The sequence below is a fragment of the Cupressus sempervirens genome, chromosome 9 (genome assembly GCF_028749045.1).
Source record: "Cupressus sempervirens isolate cs-2001-9-10 chromosome 9, ASM2874904v1, whole genome shotgun sequence".
NCBI classification, from domain to species: Eukaryota; Viridiplantae; Streptophyta; class Pinopsida; order Cupressales; family Cupressaceae; genus Cupressus; species Cupressus sempervirens.
In genome coordinates this window covers 816,178,528-816,197,832 of record NC_143126.1, presented here as the reverse complement: position 1 = coordinate 816,197,832, position 19,305 = coordinate 816,178,528, and the positions used below count along the sequence as shown (strand labels likewise).

General features: G+C 34.2%; 1 protein-coding gene across 2 annotated transcripts in view; it reads right to left on the bottom strand.

The window, feature by feature from the left end:
- Window positions 1–6,489: 6,489 nt before the first annotated feature.
- Window positions 6,490–19,305, bottom strand: part of LOC149541190 (binding / calmodulin binding protein) — a 29,481-nt gene continuing 16,665 nt past the window's right edge. Inside the window, exons 7-25 of one of the 2 annotated variants that reach the window (XM_089802192.1) lie at window positions 18,582–18,656; window positions 18,366–18,422; window positions 17,983–18,108; window positions 17,784–17,888; window positions 17,602–17,709; window positions 17,408–17,510; window positions 17,168–17,299; window positions 16,918–17,058; window positions 16,381–16,512; window positions 16,131–16,271; window positions 15,601–15,732; window positions 15,351–15,491; window positions 14,891–15,046; window positions 14,042–14,775; window positions 13,458–13,961; window positions 13,131–13,329; window positions 12,818–13,043; window positions 7,265–7,420; window positions 6,490–7,120 (exon numbers count right to left, since the gene is read on the bottom strand). In XM_089802192.1, the coding sequence (XP_089658318.1) occupies window positions 6,856–7,120; window positions 7,265–7,420; window positions 12,818–13,043; window positions 13,131–13,329; window positions 13,458–13,961; window positions 14,042–14,775; window positions 14,891–15,046; window positions 15,351–15,491; window positions 15,601–15,732; window positions 16,131–16,271; window positions 16,381–16,512; window positions 16,918–17,058; window positions 17,168–17,299; window positions 17,408–17,510; window positions 17,602–17,709; window positions 17,784–17,888; window positions 17,983–18,108; window positions 18,366–18,422; window positions 18,582–18,656 (3,633 nt within the window). In that variant the 3' untranslated portion in view covers window positions 6,490–6,855. Of the gene's footprint in view, window positions 7,121–7,264; window positions 7,421–12,817; window positions 13,044–13,130; window positions 13,330–13,457; window positions 13,962–14,041; window positions 14,776–14,890; window positions 15,047–15,350; window positions 15,492–15,600; window positions 15,733–16,130; window positions 16,272–16,380; window positions 16,513–16,917; window positions 17,059–17,167; window positions 17,300–17,407; window positions 17,511–17,601; window positions 17,710–17,783; window positions 17,889–17,982; window positions 18,109–18,365; window positions 18,426–18,581; window positions 18,657–19,305 lie in introns of both variants that reach the window. The other variant, XM_089802191.1, reaches the window with a different exon arrangement.

Sequence of the window (19,305 nt, the reverse complement as noted above, 5' to 3'; positions counted from 1 at the left end):
TTCATTTATGGCTTATGCAACAGGGGGTATGATTGGTAAAATTAATAGTGTTGATAGTGAAATTGGCCGACAAATGGTAGAGTCAAAGTTGGCCACCTTAGCTTAGCCTCCTCTAAATCTAAAGTTTCATCTTGCTCTTCAACTTGTCTTCCTAGCCCGTTTAGCAGCAGGAATATGAGTGGAATAGGCATATGTAAATTCTTGGTTTACCATATCAAAATTGCAAATAGGAATATGTATTCCAATTTTGGTCCAAAAATGAGCATTTGTAATTCCACCTAAATAGGTGGTTTTAGAATACATATTCCTATTCTAGTTTTATTTATTTTAGAAAACATAAATTTTTGGGTCCGTGAATTCCCCATCAAATTCTGATTGAACCAAACAAGAATAGGAATATGTATTCCCATTTTCTATTCTAGAATAACTATTCAGAATAGCAATTCCTATTCCTGCAGCCAAACAGACCCTAAATACTTTCTCCCTCCTTGATTTGTTTTTTTTTGCACTCATCCTTGATCCCATCTCCTCTTCTTCAATTTCTATCTTCCTATTGGCCATTTGTTTCCACCCACCTTACTCTTAGCCAATCTATCGCATCTCTTGTGACCACCATCACTGTCTTCTTTAGAATTCACCAAATCAACCTCTACAATTGTTCAATTTTGAATTTTTTACACTATCTTTGTTTATTATCATCACTTTACATGATTTACATGCTTAGATTCCATCTTCATCTCCTTGCACTTAAAAATGTATCAATAAGTGTCATTGTCTACAATGTTGACATAGGCCCTAAGTAATCTAGTGGCCTCACCCAACTACTTCAATATATATTGTCACTCCTTTCATCAAATAACTCAGGCAATCGACATCAAAAAAAAATCAAATCCATGCAGTTTAGTACAAATGTACAGATACACGAAGATATCCAAAGCCATGACCACGTAACACAAAATTCCTAATTGTGATTACATTTGCATTGCCTGCTTTTCTATCAAAATAGATCTATGCACCGTCAAGTTTATCCTTCTTTATCAATCCCAGAGCTAAGCATATAAAACCATCATATTTACTTTTTGCATGACCAACATTAATTGTTTATTAGTCCCTACGTATGTAATAGGCAGCGAACTAATGTCTCTAGTAGCGTGCCACCTATTAATTTTTTCAGAAACAGATATCTATTATTCTAAGGTTTGTGATGATTTATTTTTTTTAAAAAAATTATGTGCATCAAATATTAAATTCTTACTGGTCACGACCCATTTTCCTAGGGGGTAAAATTATTTTTTGGCTTAGAAAATTGTTAAAAATTGACGTCAACATTGTTCTAGAAACATCTTCAAAGTTCTATATCCATTGGAGAGTGCTCCATGGCAACTCCACCATCAACTTCAACTTCTATAGTAGAGCTGATCTAGAACCTCACCCTTGTTTGGCAAGCAGTGACAATCCGCAGTGATGGAGGGCCTGCTGATGCAGCCTTAGTGCAGCAAGATGGCTGGTGCACAACAATGAAATTATAAGAACCTTGATCATTTCTTCCTCACAAAATTTAGAAACCCTCTTCTCCAAAACTGCTAATGCACTCTCTTTGAAGGAAATCTTGTGAGAAATCCAAAGGAAAATTCACTCTTTCTCTCGAAATTCAACCTCCATGGGTTGTTTTGCCAATCACAAGCTCCATCAGCACTATCTCAAAGTTGTACGCTTCGCTTTTCTCACTCATTCTAAATGTGTATACATACTCTGCAAACATTACACAAAAATTTCATTCCAATGTCCAAAATAACTATATAAAAAATAATTTAATTTCCTTAATGGCATTGATTGCATACCTGGAGCAATGTAGCCATGAGTGCCTGCAATGACAGCTGTAGAATCCTTGTTTCCACTGACCTCAAGACAACTTTATAAATTCGAGAAGTGTCCACTGGAATTTCTAGAAGTGTCTGATTTCAAGACAACTTTATAAAATTTCACAAGTTTCCATGGGAATTCAGAAGTTCTTTTTGGAATGGGCTGAACTTTTAATTAGGATAAAAAATAGGTGCATAACTAACATTTTTCAGACTGTCAGCTATCTATTTCATCATGCTCAATCTTCTCCGATAAGAATCACATTGTTCAATTTTGGAATTTTTGTAGGCCATGCCATAACCTCCTCAATGGAATTACTTAAAGATTGAATTTTTGGATCAAGTGGAGTATCTGCTCTTCCTAAAGAAGATCTTACTCCAACAGCTTCTGCAGATGTATTTTCATTCTAATCTTCTTCCCTAAAAGCAACACCATATTGTTCCTCAGTTTTGGGGCCAAGGCTACTCTTCTATAGACTCACAAATTACACACTAGTCCTATAGCTACAAAAGGGGGAAATGAGCTCTTCAATTGATATAATCGCTATTATCTGCAAATGATTACTTTCGTAAAATCACATACTTGTGACATTTTTCATTGATCTATGGTCATCACAAATCAATCAAGCCACCACTTGAAGATGAGAAGCGTTAAACATGATCTCTTGCAAAGAACTTATAACAATAAACTCAAATACTAAAAACTCCTAATAGTCATCAAATTCAATTCAAAAAATCTATCCACTATATTCCGAACAATTGATGTTGTTTTTGTATCAAGTCCCAGTTTCTGCAAAGGATGTGGACTATTCAAACAGATCAGCTCGAGTTCAAATATCTTCTACTCGTTTGATGTTGTCGGAGTGCATGTCATAATGCTCGGCTCCTATGTCAGGTCTGTGCACCCCTGTTCTCATTTTTTTAGTCTACTTAAAAGGGGCTATCAAACTAGATTGCAATACATTCCATTGAAATGATAGGGCTTGTGGTTGTTATGAGATTAGGTGGATCTCGAAATGGTGGATAGAAAAAGAACATCATGGCTTATAAAATTGCTACATGCACCTAATACAACACTATCACAACTCATAAGGGAGAGAGAGAAGACATGAGGAAAGCCATGGAGAAAATGCTCTATTCTGCTAAAATAGACTTTGTATTTGTAGAGCATGTTCACCCATTCAAACACTTTGTAAGAATTTCAACAAAAGAAAAACCTTAAGTTTCATATGTTAGGAATTGTGGGTAGTCATGATCATATTCTAAAATTTATAAAATTTATTTGTTGATCTGTGTATGGCAACAAAGATGCTCTTGGGGAGCTCTTGACATTAGAATTGGAGATGGAATAAAGGTGACTCATGGCTTGCTACTTGTATGAAAATGAAAATATTTGATGCCACATTTAGAGGACACTGCAAGATGTGGAAGGAGAGATAAGAAAATGCGTACATTTTATCAAATGCCACATGTTTTACATGTAAACTAAAATCGTAGAAGCATGCAACCTAATAGTCATTCTTGCTAAAGTTTTGTTGCAGTAAGAAATAAGTGTTGCTATCCTATAGGAAGGTTAAGTGATGTGTCCTACCGTTGTGTTTATGATAACATCCATTTATATGAAGAATTCAATAAGATATGAATCATATAATCAAATTGGGAAACTGTTAAGGCAAACAATGATGAACAACTAAATGATTTGAACATCTCTTCAAATCTGTAAGGAATTAGTCAAATTGATCATTGGATATGATAGAGGATGATGTAAAGATGACATAGTTAAGATAGCACCATACAAATTCACTACATTTCTCTTCTTATACATCCCAATGTTTCCACCTCCATCTCAAATTGCTCGTTTCTCAATGCTTCCTCTTTTGATGACTGAGTTTCACAATGTTGCTATTCCACAACTGCTTCACTACAATGTCTTTGATGCTTGTCTAAATCAAATCATTTCTAAATCAAACCTTTCATAAACTATGACTTCTCGAGCACAATAAATAATGTATCTACAAGTAATAGCAAGTCTTTAATTTTAATACAAATCATTAAAATATATCATATCAAATTTAGATTTTTATATGTTTTAATTTATTTTATTTTATTATAATATAATTAAAATTATTTAATCTTTTAAAATAAATCTTCATTTCTAGAAATAGTATTTCTGTTTTTCTCTTAAAGTATTATTTTATTATTATATTTAATATAGAAATTACAATTAAAATTTTAAATAATATATGCGTCTTATAAATTAATATGCATTACAAAATTTACTATTTGCAATATATGATTTTACTTGCATTTGTTTTTGGGTTGCTTTCAAATTGATTTGAATTCATTTTCAATTAATTTGTATGACGTATTCTCTTTATACTCTTAAATATGTTAATCTACATATTCAAAATTTGAAATTAAGTTTTTTTTTCTTAAACAATAGGCAAGGGCTATAGCTCTCACCAATTAATCTGAGTGTGTGCATATTGATGAGTTGTATGCAACTTATTTGATTGTCTTTGAGTAGACTTAAGGAAAGGTAGTTGTCCTTTTTCCCATATTTATTATTTTTGTGTCGAAGGATCTAATTTTGCAAGGAAAAAAATACTTTCTATAAACTAGTGTATATATCTATATTTACAGTCAATCCTAACATAATAACCTGAACTAAAAACTAAAATAAATTACCGTTTCAAGCTTTGACAGTTAGTGTGCATTTAGTCATATAGGACCAACTAAATTATGGCTTGTTGGATTTATTGCATTAATTAGGTCAATTTTTATGTTTAGATTAAAGTGATAAATAAGTTAGATATCTAGTTGCTCAGAAGTTATTCCCTTAAGCAGTTTTCCATAAGGGAAAATAAGGCTATATAAAGTTGTTCATATATCAATGTGAATCATTCTGCATGTACCCAAATGTATCCAATGGAAATTTGAACCAATAAAATTAGTCATTTTATATCTTAGCACTTTCATTTGATATCAGAGCAAGTTGATCAATGGGGAGAAGAGTTATTATAATGGAGTTTGGATGACCAAACCCTAACTTTTGTAGATGAGATCTTCTACAAAAAAAATTATTGAAGAGAGGCTTGAGATTTATTGTGCAAATGTTATATTTTTCAACCTATGAGTTCATGAATATGCTATGATTTATTTTTTATCAATAATAAAATAGGGATTCTTTATAGATGATGATGATGCCAAAGCAATCCTACTTAGTAGCATGCCTTCAAGCTTTGATCATATTGTTTTGAACAAAATGAATCTTAGCCTAAAAACAGTAATTGATTCTTTAATTGATGAAGGAAGTAGAGTTCATAAGAGTCATAATTTTATTGAGGAATGTGTTTTATTTTCTAGAAAGAAATCTTGTGTTCTTGGAAGAAGAGAACTTTAAATGCTTTTATTGTCAACAAAGTGGACATGTACGAATGAATTGTTTTCAACAGGCCAAAGATCTTATCGATGGGAAGTTCAAGAAAAATACAATCTTTATTGCAATACATGCAAATAATGATGATTGTGATAGTCCACCTAAAATTGATACAAGATTTGTGCATTAAAGAATAAAAAAGAAATTATAGGAGGTTGGAGGCAATAACCGTTGGAGGATTTTTATCATCTCAAGCTAGCTTCTCGCTTAGATATTATTATTGCATGAGAAGCACCTATTTGTGTCTCTAAAGAGAAGATGGGGATCGACAACATGATTGTCCTTCCAAGGAGAGAGGAGGAAAGACATCTCATGTGCAATCATATTAGTGACTATTGTTCCTACTACATTTAAGGGGACATTAGACACACTCCAAGGATATGTGAAATTCTGGAGGAACTATGTCTCATTGTACAATGGAGGCGAGAACATTCATATTATGAGGACAATTTCAGAATTTGCAATCTGAAATTGTAGACATGAAACACTTTAATAAGTGAAAATTGGTGAAAGCATTCATCAAAGTTTCTAAAGGAAGAATATTAGTGAAGGAGCTTCATCAAAGTTTCCAGGGTTGAGTTAAAACCTTTACAGCTTTCTCTCAACTTTCACTTTTGTTGGATTAATGTAATAAGAGTGGATTGTTGTACTTATTACATTCATTAGATTAATTTCTATGTTTAGATTAAATTAATAAATAAGTTAGATATTTAGTTGCTGTGAATAAATAGTTTAGATATCTAATGTGAATCATTCATATGTATTCCAATGAAAATCTGAATCAATAAAATTGGTGATTTTATATTTTAGCACTTTCACGGCTCAATAAGCTAATCATTCGTATTGGAAGAGTGGTCATTAATTCACGTTTTGTAAAGGTCAAAATAGAATTGCAAAGGGATTAAATCATTGAAGATCTTTTGATGCACCTCGGACGCATCAAAAGACAGCCAATCTCACATAAAGGCGAAAATAGAGTTTATTTAAGTCTATTGCAACATATAAATCTTAAGTTTCCTGTCTGTTTAGCCCAAAACACTGGACAGCGTATTTTCACACACGTATTAAATTCCTTGAAGGATCTTTCAGAAACTAGGTTAGGAATAAAATTACAATAAAACTCGTTTTGGAATTTTCCATTCTTTGTTCTATTACTTTCTGATGCTGATGGATCATGTTAAATCAATCTTGTGGGAAAGTAAATAAAAGACGTAGTGTACTTCAATAAAGATAGGTGATGCAAACATTCCTTCATGATTTCTAGCATTCCAAGCTGCACTATCTCCAAGAGGGAATATGTTCAAAATACCAAAGCAATTCATCAAATGCTAAGATTGGAACGGTCTACTTGAAGTGGCTAGTTAAAAAAGGGACTCGTCCACTGATCTTCAGCTAAAATTGAACAAATCAAGACAGCAATTTGGTACTAATTTTCAGCGGTGGTGATATTGTACATAAGTCTCCTTTTTAGGATATTTGAAAAATAACTAATATACATTCATTTAAAATACAGAAGATTTACAAACCTCTGCAAGATTATGTTACAAGGAAAGACTAATGGTTTGAACAATCCTGAAATGGGTTGCGTCCTTTATTAATGTGCTTTGGAAGCTCGGTAGGACCAATGCTTGCCCTTTTTGGCACCTGGAAAGACTGACGTCTGATCTTGTGCACCTCAGATCTTCTTCGATCAGATTCACCAGCAATGCACCGTAAAAGATGAACAATCGATGAATACTGTGACTCGGCTTCCCTCAACCTTCTTTCTCCCATCTTTCGAGTTGTACCTGCCCCTTTCTGAGGAAGCCTCATTAAGCTTCTGCACAAATTCAAAAAAAGACAGTCAAGTTTTATCTTTTCCCAATTAAAAACGAACAGCATACAATTTGTCAAAAACATGAAGATACAAAATGATATTGGCAATCGAGATAAATTAAAACTGAACTATCAAAATTATAATTACCTTCGTTCCATTTCAACTTTCTTTTCCATTTTTTGAGCCAGCAATTGTAGTCTGCCAATGCTAGGAGTCAGTATTTGAACAACATCAACCCCACTTTTGACACCACAGAGCTTCTTCAGGATTTCTACTGCCTTTGAAAAACCTTCTTCCTTATTTCTGCAGGACAATCGATTAAACAAAATTCAGTCACTACGATCATAAAAGCAGAAATTTGCAACAATCAAAAAAAGGTGATATTTTGGTCAACTATTATCGATGATTTTTTTCACAATTTTTGGGTGATTAATCAATTGAAAACTGTGATTGATTGCCAAACAAATCCTATACTACAGAATTCACAGAGACGATGCAGATATCAAGGGACCAACCCAGCCACACCCAAAAGGTAGATCCTTTATTGAGTTCTCAAATCAACTCTACAACCTCTTGCTTATGATTGAGGACAATAACCAGGCAATCAAAAAGCCTTATTCAACTTGCACTCAATTGTTCACACATGCAAAATCCAGATGAAAGCCTTTCCTCTTGTAAAATGTTCTGATTATTTTATTGCATGGATTATATTCTCATTCGAAAACTTATCATGGTATCAAGTTTAAGAAAAGATCCTCAACCAGAATAGGACAATTGGTTTCTAGAAGAATCATGTTGTCTAATGAGTGCCGAATAAGTTGTTCAGTTAATAGTTGAATACTGAGGATTTCTTGCTACTCACATGTTGATGGGAGTTTAAGAGCTTATGCTGTCCAAAGACTCCAAAGCTTTCTTTTTTTGATATCAACAGGGAGGATGTTGCCATGCAGTCTATGCTTACATGTTTGGCATGCACGTCTATGAAGATAGCAGATGTGTTGGTGTTTGAATATTTCATTCTCTACCTGCATTATAATTGTGTCATGCCATAAGATCTATTGGTGGATTGTGAGGAAATCTAGGCAATAAAGACAAATATTTTATGATTTTACCTTGATTATATATCATGGGTTCTGTGTAGTTAATAATATTGGCTATAGTGAATCGTGTATACTTTTAGCATAGATCTGTATATTTCTCTTCATGAATGGTTTGATTCTGTTAATTATTGCTAATCTCTATAAAAAAAATGCATCCATGACAGAGTGAGAGAATTACATCAAAGTCATGCAGGTGTAGAAACGAACATGGGGAATGTTGCCTGCAGCCATGGTACTGAATTGGTGACATAACTTCATTAAAGAGGAAGAACTTATACAGATTGTCATTGCAATTAGTTTCTTTGAAGTGGAAGAAATGACATTCAGAGGGAGACTATTCAGCTGCAGAAATCAAGTTCAGAAGGAGCCTGTGTTGCAGAGGGAGGTTGCGAAGTCATTTGCAGAGGATCAGCAAGCTCGTGTAGCAGTGTGCCTGCAAAAGCTTCTTGTTTGGCTAAACATTGAAATCAGCTTTAATTTATTGTGATAATCAAAGCAGTATGTTGTCCCTATTCAAAGGGGGTCTTAGCAGTCAGATGATATTTCATGTGCTTTAATCAGTTCTTCTCTGCGAAGGAGAAGTTTGAGGTGCAATCTCTTGTTAATGAGTCTTCTCTAAGAGAGAGATTTTCGAGGTGCAATCCCTTGTTAATGAATTCTTCTATAAAAGGAAGATGTTTGAGGGGCAATCACTTGTTAATGAATTCTTCTTGGTAAGGTAGAAATTCAAGGTGCAATTCCTTGTTAATGAGTTCTTCTTTGTAAGGGAGAAATTCGAGGTAAAATCCCTTGTTAATGAGCTATTCTCCGTGAGGGAGAAGTTCAAGGTAAAATCCCTTGTTAATGAGTTAATACATCAAGCAACAAGAAGCTACACTCGAGCATTGTCTTTGTGATCATACTCTTGATTGCCGCAGAATCAAGTTATATTTTTTGTAAGCTTTTGTCTGTCTATCAGACATTGTGTTACATCTATTAATGAAAGTCTTCATTTGGTTGTTGCATGTGTGATCAATTTGTGTGCAAGTTGAATAAGGCTTATCAATTGACTGGTTTTTGTCATCAATCATAAGCAAGGGGTTGTAGTGTCGATTTGAGAACTCAATAAAGGATCTATCTTTTGGGTGTGTCAAGGTATTTCCCTTAAGTAGGAGGGTTTTCCTGAGGTAAATTTGTGTCTGGTTTTATTGTGTCTTCTTGTTAAAGAATCTGATTATATTCTGGATCGAAAACTTAACACTATTCAGAGTCTCCATTGTCTTTAAAGTTTATTATGCTGCTCTAGATAAGGGAATCACCCTTCTTTCAATGTTTTCACACTTTGTTTCTAGAGATATTTATGTTTTCAAGGTCTGGCTTATCAATGATCAAATGATTGTTTTGTATTACACAAAGTAATTGGTAAAATAATGAATGTGTTATTAAATAAAGATCATAAATGATCTATATATACAAGTATACACAAGAATGTTTCTATAACGAACAAGGAGAGAAAAATAGAAACATTCTGAAGAAAGAAAAAAAAAAGGAGTTTCCATATTGAATAGAGAGAAAATGGAAACATAGAAGAGGAGTGACCATTATAAAAATAATTAAATCTACAGAAGAGAGAGAAACAAAAATAATGAGATTTAACTCTAATACCCTCCCTTAATGGTCAATCTAACTTCAAAACAAAAGTTTGCAAGTGATTACTCAAAAGACGTAAAAGGCACACTCGAGCTGACCAATGAGCTCTGCATGTTCTGCAATATTGGCCTGTGGTTAATACCCTCCTTACTTTCGTTATTCAGAAGCAATGTGAGTCCTACAATCTCAGATCACATGACCAAATTTGTGGCAATAGTTGCACTGATTTTGCATTTTCTTGGAGCTATCCTAAGACTGAGATGGGTTTTTATCCTTGTTTAAGGATTGGGTTGTAAATACTCGTTCAAAAGAGGATGGATAAAAATTGCTACCAAACTGTTGCTTCCAACGATACTAGAGTAGAAGTTTGCTACACAAATTTGAAAACTTGAGGTCAACATTAGTTACAGTAATATTAAGCGTCTCAATAAAGTGCTCATACGATTCAAAGTAATAATTACCGTATCCTCTTCCTCCATTGTACAACCAATGGCCTCAAGCTGATCTCTGATGTCTTTAATCTTCAGAAGATGTTCCTGTAAGGACATGTGCTCATCCATAATAATAGAGAATAGTTGATTCTTCAGAAACAAAGGATCACTTTTGTCTGTCTCGTGGAGATCCTTCAGTTACTCTAGATCTCTGCAGTTGTCTTTTCGCAGAACACTTAAGGCAGTTGATCATTAGTTACTAAAAGCTTAATGAGCATGACAGAGTCACAGTTGCACTCATCAAACTTTGCTTGAGTAGCATCGACTGTGATGGGATGAGTCTCAATACCCAGAGCAATCGCCTTAATGGGACAGTACTTGAAGATCATTATCATTCTTTGCTTCCAAGTGTTCTATTTCTTTTTGTTGAATCGATGAATGCCTTCAAAGAGAAGATTGGTGAGAGATGCCATGACACATTTTTTGATGCAAAAATATGTGAATATCTGAAAAGGCGCGAATTTCAAGACAAATTGACGGAAGACCACCCAAAAGAGAGCTTGAAAAACCCAGAGGGATGCTGATGTCAAATTTTGAATCTGCTTGCTCAAAAAACTAGTCAACTAAAAAAACTGAGACTAACCCAATTGAGCTTATTAAAAACCCTTAAGGAATCTGCAATTTATTTTTCAAAACGACAAAGAATCAGAGGCTTTTGAAAGAAGCCCTAGCCATTTTTGAAAAAACACAAGGAGACGACTCTAGAAATTGCAGAGAAAAGGCTTTTAAAATCAGTGGTTGTAGGTCAACCGAACATCTAGGACCAAAACAATGTGAGCTAGAATGCAGCAAAATGACCATGATTTAAAGTAAACAAGCCCAGAATAATGCCACAAGTTGCAGAAGAAAAAACCTTGCAAATTTTCCAACAGCAAAATGTGATTGACTGAAAAAACCACGGCTAGGAAACCCTAGTCAAGTTTAAAAAAACTTGACACAATTTTTTTAACAAAACCAAGCAAAGGATTTTGAAAATCTTACGAGTCTAAAAATTACATAAAGAAATTGAAGATATTCAAAACCTATTTCAGAAAAAATCACTCTGATACCATATTACTCAAAGCAATTGGTAAAATAATGAATGTGTTATTAAATGAAGATCATAATTGATCTATATCTACAAGTATACACAAAAATATCTCTATAATGAACAAAGAGAGAAATAGAAACACTCTGAAGAGAGTGAGAAAGAGAAAGTTTCCATATTGAACAGAGAAAGAATATGGAAACATAGGAGTGACCATTAGAAATAGAATTAAATCTATTTAACTCTAAAATTTTGAAGATCAAAAGACCATCCCATTAGTGAACAACTGTTCTATGAAAAGAGTGATTGACTTTTCTAAAAGAGCGATTAGTCGTACTTGAAGAGCTTTTCTCACTGTCAAAAGATAAGATTTGTTCACTGTTGGAAGAAAAAAGAGATCTGAACATATTTTAGGCAATGAGCAGACAGTCATAAAGAGTGCCTTTAGCAATATGCACAAGGATGCATGTTATCATGACAAAGCAAAGCAATATGCAGAACAGTCCTGCTGATTGTCATAAAACAGTGAAAGGAAGCCTTGCTACCTGTGATCTTGTCGAAAGGCCAAGACAAATGTGCAATAGTAAGTGTAGAAAAGATCAAAGGTCAATGAATCTTCCATGAACAGTGATGGGGAAACCACGTGAAGGGAAAATTTGTAGTCAAGAGAAGAAATATGCAATCAAATGCATAATAATGCAATGATATACAATAACTCCAGTACAACACAAAATTGACACGAATAATATTTTGGAGAATAGGTGATGAATCTCAGCATTAAAGAGCAGTCATCCATTCACAGAAAGACTCCAAGCTTAGGAAGATCAGAGAAGAATGAATATGTAATACATCACGATCCAAGATTTGCTTGCACAACTCTTCATGCTTTCATGCAATGAGAGACAAGTAAATAGGAGTTTCGACCTTATAGAAAAGTTAAGTCTATCCAATTGGATTGTGATGATCAGAGAGAACCACATGGTTTAGAATAACTGCTCTAACATATTGGCAAACCTATTATAGACAATTCAATGGTTTTTTTAACAATCCCTTACATTTTCTACAATTCATTGGATGAATTCTATATTTCCTTTGCTCTCAATATATCTATATCTATGCCACTAGAGAAATACCCTTTGATTATTTTATAACAAAAAAATTTAAAAAGGGTAGTTTTTGACTGTTTTTCTTCATTTTTCTGTAAATCCGAATATCAGAAAATCCTATACTTTTGGTTTGCCAATTTATTCCCCAAACGATTAATGCTTCTACGACTACAATGATTCTTGCCCAAGTCAATTGGAGCATCTTAAAGCGTGTTTGCTTCTATAATAAATATCAAAAGAATAATAGAGGATGCCATTGTCGTTATCCCAATTATCTGACACACATATCCATTGTAAAAGGCTAAAACCAAAGAAAGTGATTTCTGTGTATCCATCTTCTCACTAACCTCCAAAGTTGCTTTGCAATTTGACTAATGGAATCAGGTGTATCCGCCATGAGCTGAGCTAGCTCTGGATGGTGAGCAATGTTACACAATGTAGATAATGCATGCTTCAGAACCTCCTCGTGCGGTGCACTGCGGTTAGCTTCATTAATCAACTGCAACAGCTTTTCAATAGCCCCAGCAGAAACAAGGCGTTCACAACACCTTTTTGAATGTTGGGTTGCCATATCTGTTGATAGAAAAGTTAAAATTTAGAAAATAAGCCATTTTTAGTTACCATAATAGTAGCACTATATTATTCAGGATTGAACTTTACCTATAGTTGCACATGTATGAAGAATTCCACTTAGAGTTTTATGATTCAATAATGCCTCGAGTGCCCTTGTCAAACGGTTTTCTAGTCGCAAATTATTGTCCACATTAGCTGCAGAATTTTCAATTCGAAACCGCAGGTTTGAAATTTGTTGACTTATATCAACTTGGTTCTTCCTTACAAGGTAGCTTCTCCAACATGCCTGCAGCACATAGAAAATTACATCACTTCAAACTTTGGAATAATCATTTGATCATTTTTATGTGGTATTCCTTCAAAAAGATAAACATATAATAGGTCATGAAATTAACAATCATAGTGTATCCTTACTTGAATCAATAGAGCACACAACTTATAATTCAAAAAGGCTTTCCTGCAGTGCCAGCCACGAAAATGAGACTGAATTACAATAGCTGAGCGTGATCTATGTGCTAGAACTCCCCTCCACCAACTTTGCAATCTCCGTGCAGTATTCTCTAATTCAAGGATCTTGGCCACATCTGATTGATGAGAATTAGAAATATATTCAACATGGGTAATGTAACGAGTGCCATTCTGTGCACAAGTCAATTCCTGTGGAACACTGGCATCGTGAACCTTTAAGATATTTTCTCTTCTATTACTGTATGCTAAACGGGTTGCATGACCACGATAGTATCGCTGAATAGTTCTTGCAGCTTCAATACTCATATTTATCTTTGTGAGTTTGGGGAACAGTCGAGCATACTTAGATTCATAATCCATTTCACCAAGTCCCAGTCCTTTGTTTGAAATATCATGTGATAGCATTTTTCGAACTTGACCTCCTCGAAAAATGGCCTGGATGCTCCTTGCCTGAAAAAAAACACAACATTATGAATAACCTCAAATATGTTCAATTGTGACAAGATGACTATTGAATGTTGCATAGTTACCACTCTAAGCTTCATCTTGTATATTTGCCTTTCCCGCCAACCTCTAAAAGCTGCCTGTATTACTATAGCAAATTCATTGAATTTATGCTTCTCTCCAACAGATCGATAACCATGTTTCTGAACAGCTTTTTTTGAAAGCCAAACTCGGACAGCATGTTGCAGTACACATGCAGCATTTCTATATTTTAAATAAACTTGTAACACTAATCTTCCTCTGATAACACTCTGAATATTGATCAAGGCCTCTATACATGACATGTACTGCTTCCAACATTGATGTCCCCGAAACTGACTTTGAATCACAACAGCAGCTGCCTTCTGTTTTTTAAAATACTCTCCAGCCAGCCAACCCCGCCAATAGTTCTGAATCTTGATTGCAGCATATCTTACTCGAGAAAATTCTGACTGAGCCAAGGCCCTTTTCCATGCAGATTGGATCTTTACAGCAGCCTCAATTTGATTTCTTTTATGTCTGTAAGCCCTATAAATAGATTGAATTTTCCTAACTTTAGTGACCAGCAAATGGTACCTGGACCATTGTAACCATCCTCGCATGTGACTCTGAATTATCACTGCGGCAATTTGGGTTTTCTGACTTTTTTTTTTCATCTGTACAGTTGCAATCCAAACTCTTACAGCACTCTGCAAAAGTAAAACAGCTGCTTTTCTCTTTGCAAACCGCCTTCTTTCTGTCAGACCTCTATAATAGGATTGAATAATAATGGAAGCTCGTTCTGTCCATGTGAGATGATACAACATAAAATTAATTGACAACCCAGCGATCTAGTTATCAATACTTAAAATAAAAAATATATCAACAAAGGGAATAGTGAAACATTTGAATACTACCTTGCCTCAAAACATATTTGCTCTCCTTTATGCGCCTGCCTACTAGCCAAGCTTTTATAACACATTGTAAACATAAAGCAGCTGCTTTTGTCCTCCGAAACTGTTGTCTTTGAACAAAACCCATGTAATAATATTGGATAACTACTGCAGCTTCTTCTACAATATGAGGAATTCCAAAAGCAAAGGTTAATAAATGATGGAATAGCTAGACATGTGAAGGAACGCAGAAATGCCTAGTATCAATAGTGCAATGTGTATAAGTTAGAGAAATGAAAGAATGCAAAGCTATACAAAGCAAACATAACACATCAATACCCTGCCTTCAATAACAGGAGATCCAAGAACCAACAATGCAAAATTAAACATAGCAACCTGTGAAAGATAATAATTTAAATACAAAAGCAGAAATGCTGAGAGAAACACAAAAGCAAATTGAAATAACTAATAATTTAGTCACTACCTTGTTTTTTTAGCAGTTTCTTGGCTAAAAGCCAAGCTCGTACAGAATGTTGAATCAGTGACGCAGCCATCCTAAACCTAACAAAGTGCATTCTCCCATTCAAAGCTCTCCACCAAGACTGAATTTGAATAGCTGCCCTTTCTGTAACACCATTAGCATTTTAAACAATTAAACTAGGAAATAATTTTCGGAACCAGGTAAACCTATAATATGAATGCATGTCAAATTACCCTTATTAGTAGTTACGCACCCTGGGTTATCATGCAAGCATAGCTATGCAATGTCTTGTTAAGATCATTATTGGTTTCTTTTGTTTTTAGGTACCATCGTCTTTGGAGGACAGATCGATATGATGACTGTATTTTGATAGCTGCCAAGTGTTCTATTTACAAATGTGTAAAAGTATCAATCACCAGATATATAATAATAGAATGACTAGAAAATAAAGGTACTGAACAGACTACTGCAGCTTCTTCTACAATATGAGGAATTCCAAAATCAAATGTTAATAAATGATGGAATAGCTAGACATGTGAACGAACATGCCAATGCCATGTATGAACAGTACAAAGTGTATAAATTAGAGTAATGGAAGAATGAAAAAGCTATATGAAGCAATCATAACACATCAAAAACCTGCCTTCAATAACGGGAGATCCAAGAACCAACAATGCAACATCAAAAATAGCAATCTATGAAAGATAGTAATTTAGATACAAAAGCAAAAATGCAAAGAGAAACACAAAAGCAAATTGAAATAACTAATAATGTAGTCACTACCTTGTTTTTTTAGCAGTTTCTTGGCTAAAAGCCAAGCTCGTACAGAATGTTGAATCAGTGAAGCAGCCATCCTAAACCTAACAAAATGCATTCTCCCATTCAAAGCTCTCCACCAAGACTGAATTTGAATAGCTGCCCTCTCTGTAACACCATTAGCATTTTAAACAATTAAACTAGGAAATAATTTTCAGAACCAGGTAAACCTATAATATGAATGCATGCCAAATTAACCTTATTAGTTTTTACGCACCCTGGGTTATCATGCAAGCATAGCTATGCAATGTATTGGTAAGATCATTATTGGTTTCTTTTGTTTTTAGGTACCATCGTCTTTGGAGTACAGATCGATATGATGACTGTATTTTGATAGCTGCCAAGTGTTCTATTTACAAATGTGTAAAAGTATCAATCACCAGATATATAATAATAGAATGACTAGAAAATAAAGGTACTGAACAGACTACTGCCGCTTCTTCTACAATATGAGGAATTCCAAAATCAAATGTTAATAAATGATGGAATAGCTAGAAATGTGAAGGAACATGCCAATGCCATGTATGAACAGTACAAAGTGTATAAATTAGAGTAATGGAAGAATGACAAAGCTATATGAAGCAATCATAACACATCAATACCCTGCCTTCATAACAGGAGATCCAAGAACCAACAATGCAACATCAAAAATATTAACCTATGAAAGATAGTAATTTAGATACAAAAGAAAAACTGCAAAGAAAAACACAAAAGCGAATTGAAATAACTGATAATTTATAATTTTATACACTACCTTGTTTTTTTGGCAGTTTCTTTGCTAAAAGCCAAGCTCGCACAGAATGTTGAATAAGTGAAGCAGCCATCCTAATCCTAACAAAATGCATTCTTCCATTCAAAGCTCTCCACCAAGACTGAATTTTAATAGCTGCCCTCTCTGTAACACCATTAACATTTTAAATAATAAAACAAGGAAATGATTTTCAGAACCAGGGAAAGCTATAATATGAATGCATACCAAATTACCCTTATTAGTTGTTACGCACCCTGGGTTGTCATGCAAGCATTGCAATGCAATGTCTTGTTAAGATCAATTTTGGTTTCTTTCATGTTCAGGTACCATCGTCTTTGAAGTACAGATCGATATGATGACTGTATTTTGATAGCTGCCAAGTGTTCTATTTACAAATGTGTAAAAGTATCAATCACCAGATATGTAATAATAGAATGGCTAGATAAAGAACGTACTGAACAGACTTTCGAACAAAAACTGTGTTTTAGGTCACCTTCAACTCTGCACTCCATTTGTATAGAATTCTTATCTAATACTATTTTTTCATAATTGTCGGAGCCAATACTGTTTTCAAGAGATTGCACCCACTTATTATCCTAAAGCAAAAGAACACAACAGCTTAGTTAGGAATCTATGAAAACATAAGCCAAGATGTTATATTAACTGAGAAGAAAATTAATTGTTTACCATCAGTTTCCTTTCAAGGAGTTGGGGAAAAAGGAAGGTTAGAAGAATGATCAAATTCCGTTCATTGCATGAAGGATCCCCTTCAAGGAAATCAGACACCTCAAGAACCTGTTAGCAAAGCAACTGTCACAAGCAATCATCTAAGGCAGCCATTCATTATGTGGACAAAGATGTGGACTTACCTCTGGGATATCATACAAATGCCTAATGATTTCATGCACTTCACTATATTTATGAATCCAAGCCTTGGAATCAGAAGATTTTGTCTTCATCACATGTTGAGGTTCCTAAAAAGGGAAGGAAATATGTTAACAGACCATAAACTGTAGGTATTAATATAATTGAAAATAAATAGAGGAATAGGAAAATGTAAAAGTTTACCTTTGGAAGATGAGAATATGGCATATATCCAGCAAGGTAGAAGTCAATCAGGTATAAAATGAATTTACCATCTACAGATGATGATTGAAAATCCTCTGTGAACTGACCATATTTTGCAGATATTGCCTATAATTAAAAATTGAACCATAAGTCCACCAAAAACTCCAACTTCTTTCTGCTATAATTCTTGCTACAATGCAATACAACTACCACCATTCTTCAAATCAAAGAAACAAAAGTTATTTTTCATAGAAGGCCTTCTGCATCAAATGCAGCCGAGGGCACACTTACACCAAGAGGAATTAAGTTCAAAAAATGCTAACATTAAAGTAAAAAGTTTGTGAAACAGTTCAAAAGCTCGACACAATGATCTATTCAAATACCTGAATCCATTTCATCATCAGGTCAATTATTGTAGATGCATCATTTGATGACACTACCTGCTTCAAGAGAGAAGTAATGATAAAATCAATGAACAAGCAAAACAAGGCATGTCATTGGAATCAGATAACTAACTACAGAAAGAACACTCATGCAGAAAAAATTTGTAAGTTTTGAAAATGAACAAAATGGAATTAAACAGAGCTCACAAATAATACCTGATTAGGAACTTCTGGTCCATTGATCTTGACAATTTCTTCACAAAATTGTTTTCTGGTAATCAATAAAGGCATCTGATCAAAAGCAAATGGATTATCATAAAGTTCTATAAAGAAAACTGGCATGCATATAATAAGCATATGATGATCTCTACCATGCAACATGTCATAAAAATCCCGCCAAGGAGCCTAGATTAATTTTAAGATAATAGCTACAACAGAAAGTGAAACTTTTCTAATGACCACAGATGCTCATTATAGCCAATGAACGTTGGATTTACAGTTCACTCAGAATATATTAAACATAGGATGGAGATAAAAACGTCCCAAAAGATATAGCTAGGTGATACATTATTGTACTGGTGCATGATCACATTTCCGATTGACCCAATTCATCTACAGTAGTAGAGTCTACAAACCTGTTTGAGGATTTATTTAAACTATGGTAATGGAAATCTCTTATGTGGAGCAAGTTGTTCTTGAACAGTGCCCCACAAAGAAGAGACGTTATTATAGATTATAATTATATCATCTAGCCATGCAGTGTTAGTAACCAGTGTATAGAAATGAAACAAATGGTCACAGGACATATAAGAGAAATTCAAATATGAGTTTTTCATGATTGATAAAAGTTCCGTTGACAACCTGTGCCCACCATCTCTCAAATCCCCATCAACAGGCAAGATAATCTTAAGAAATGAAAGAGATCTAATCTATATTTGTA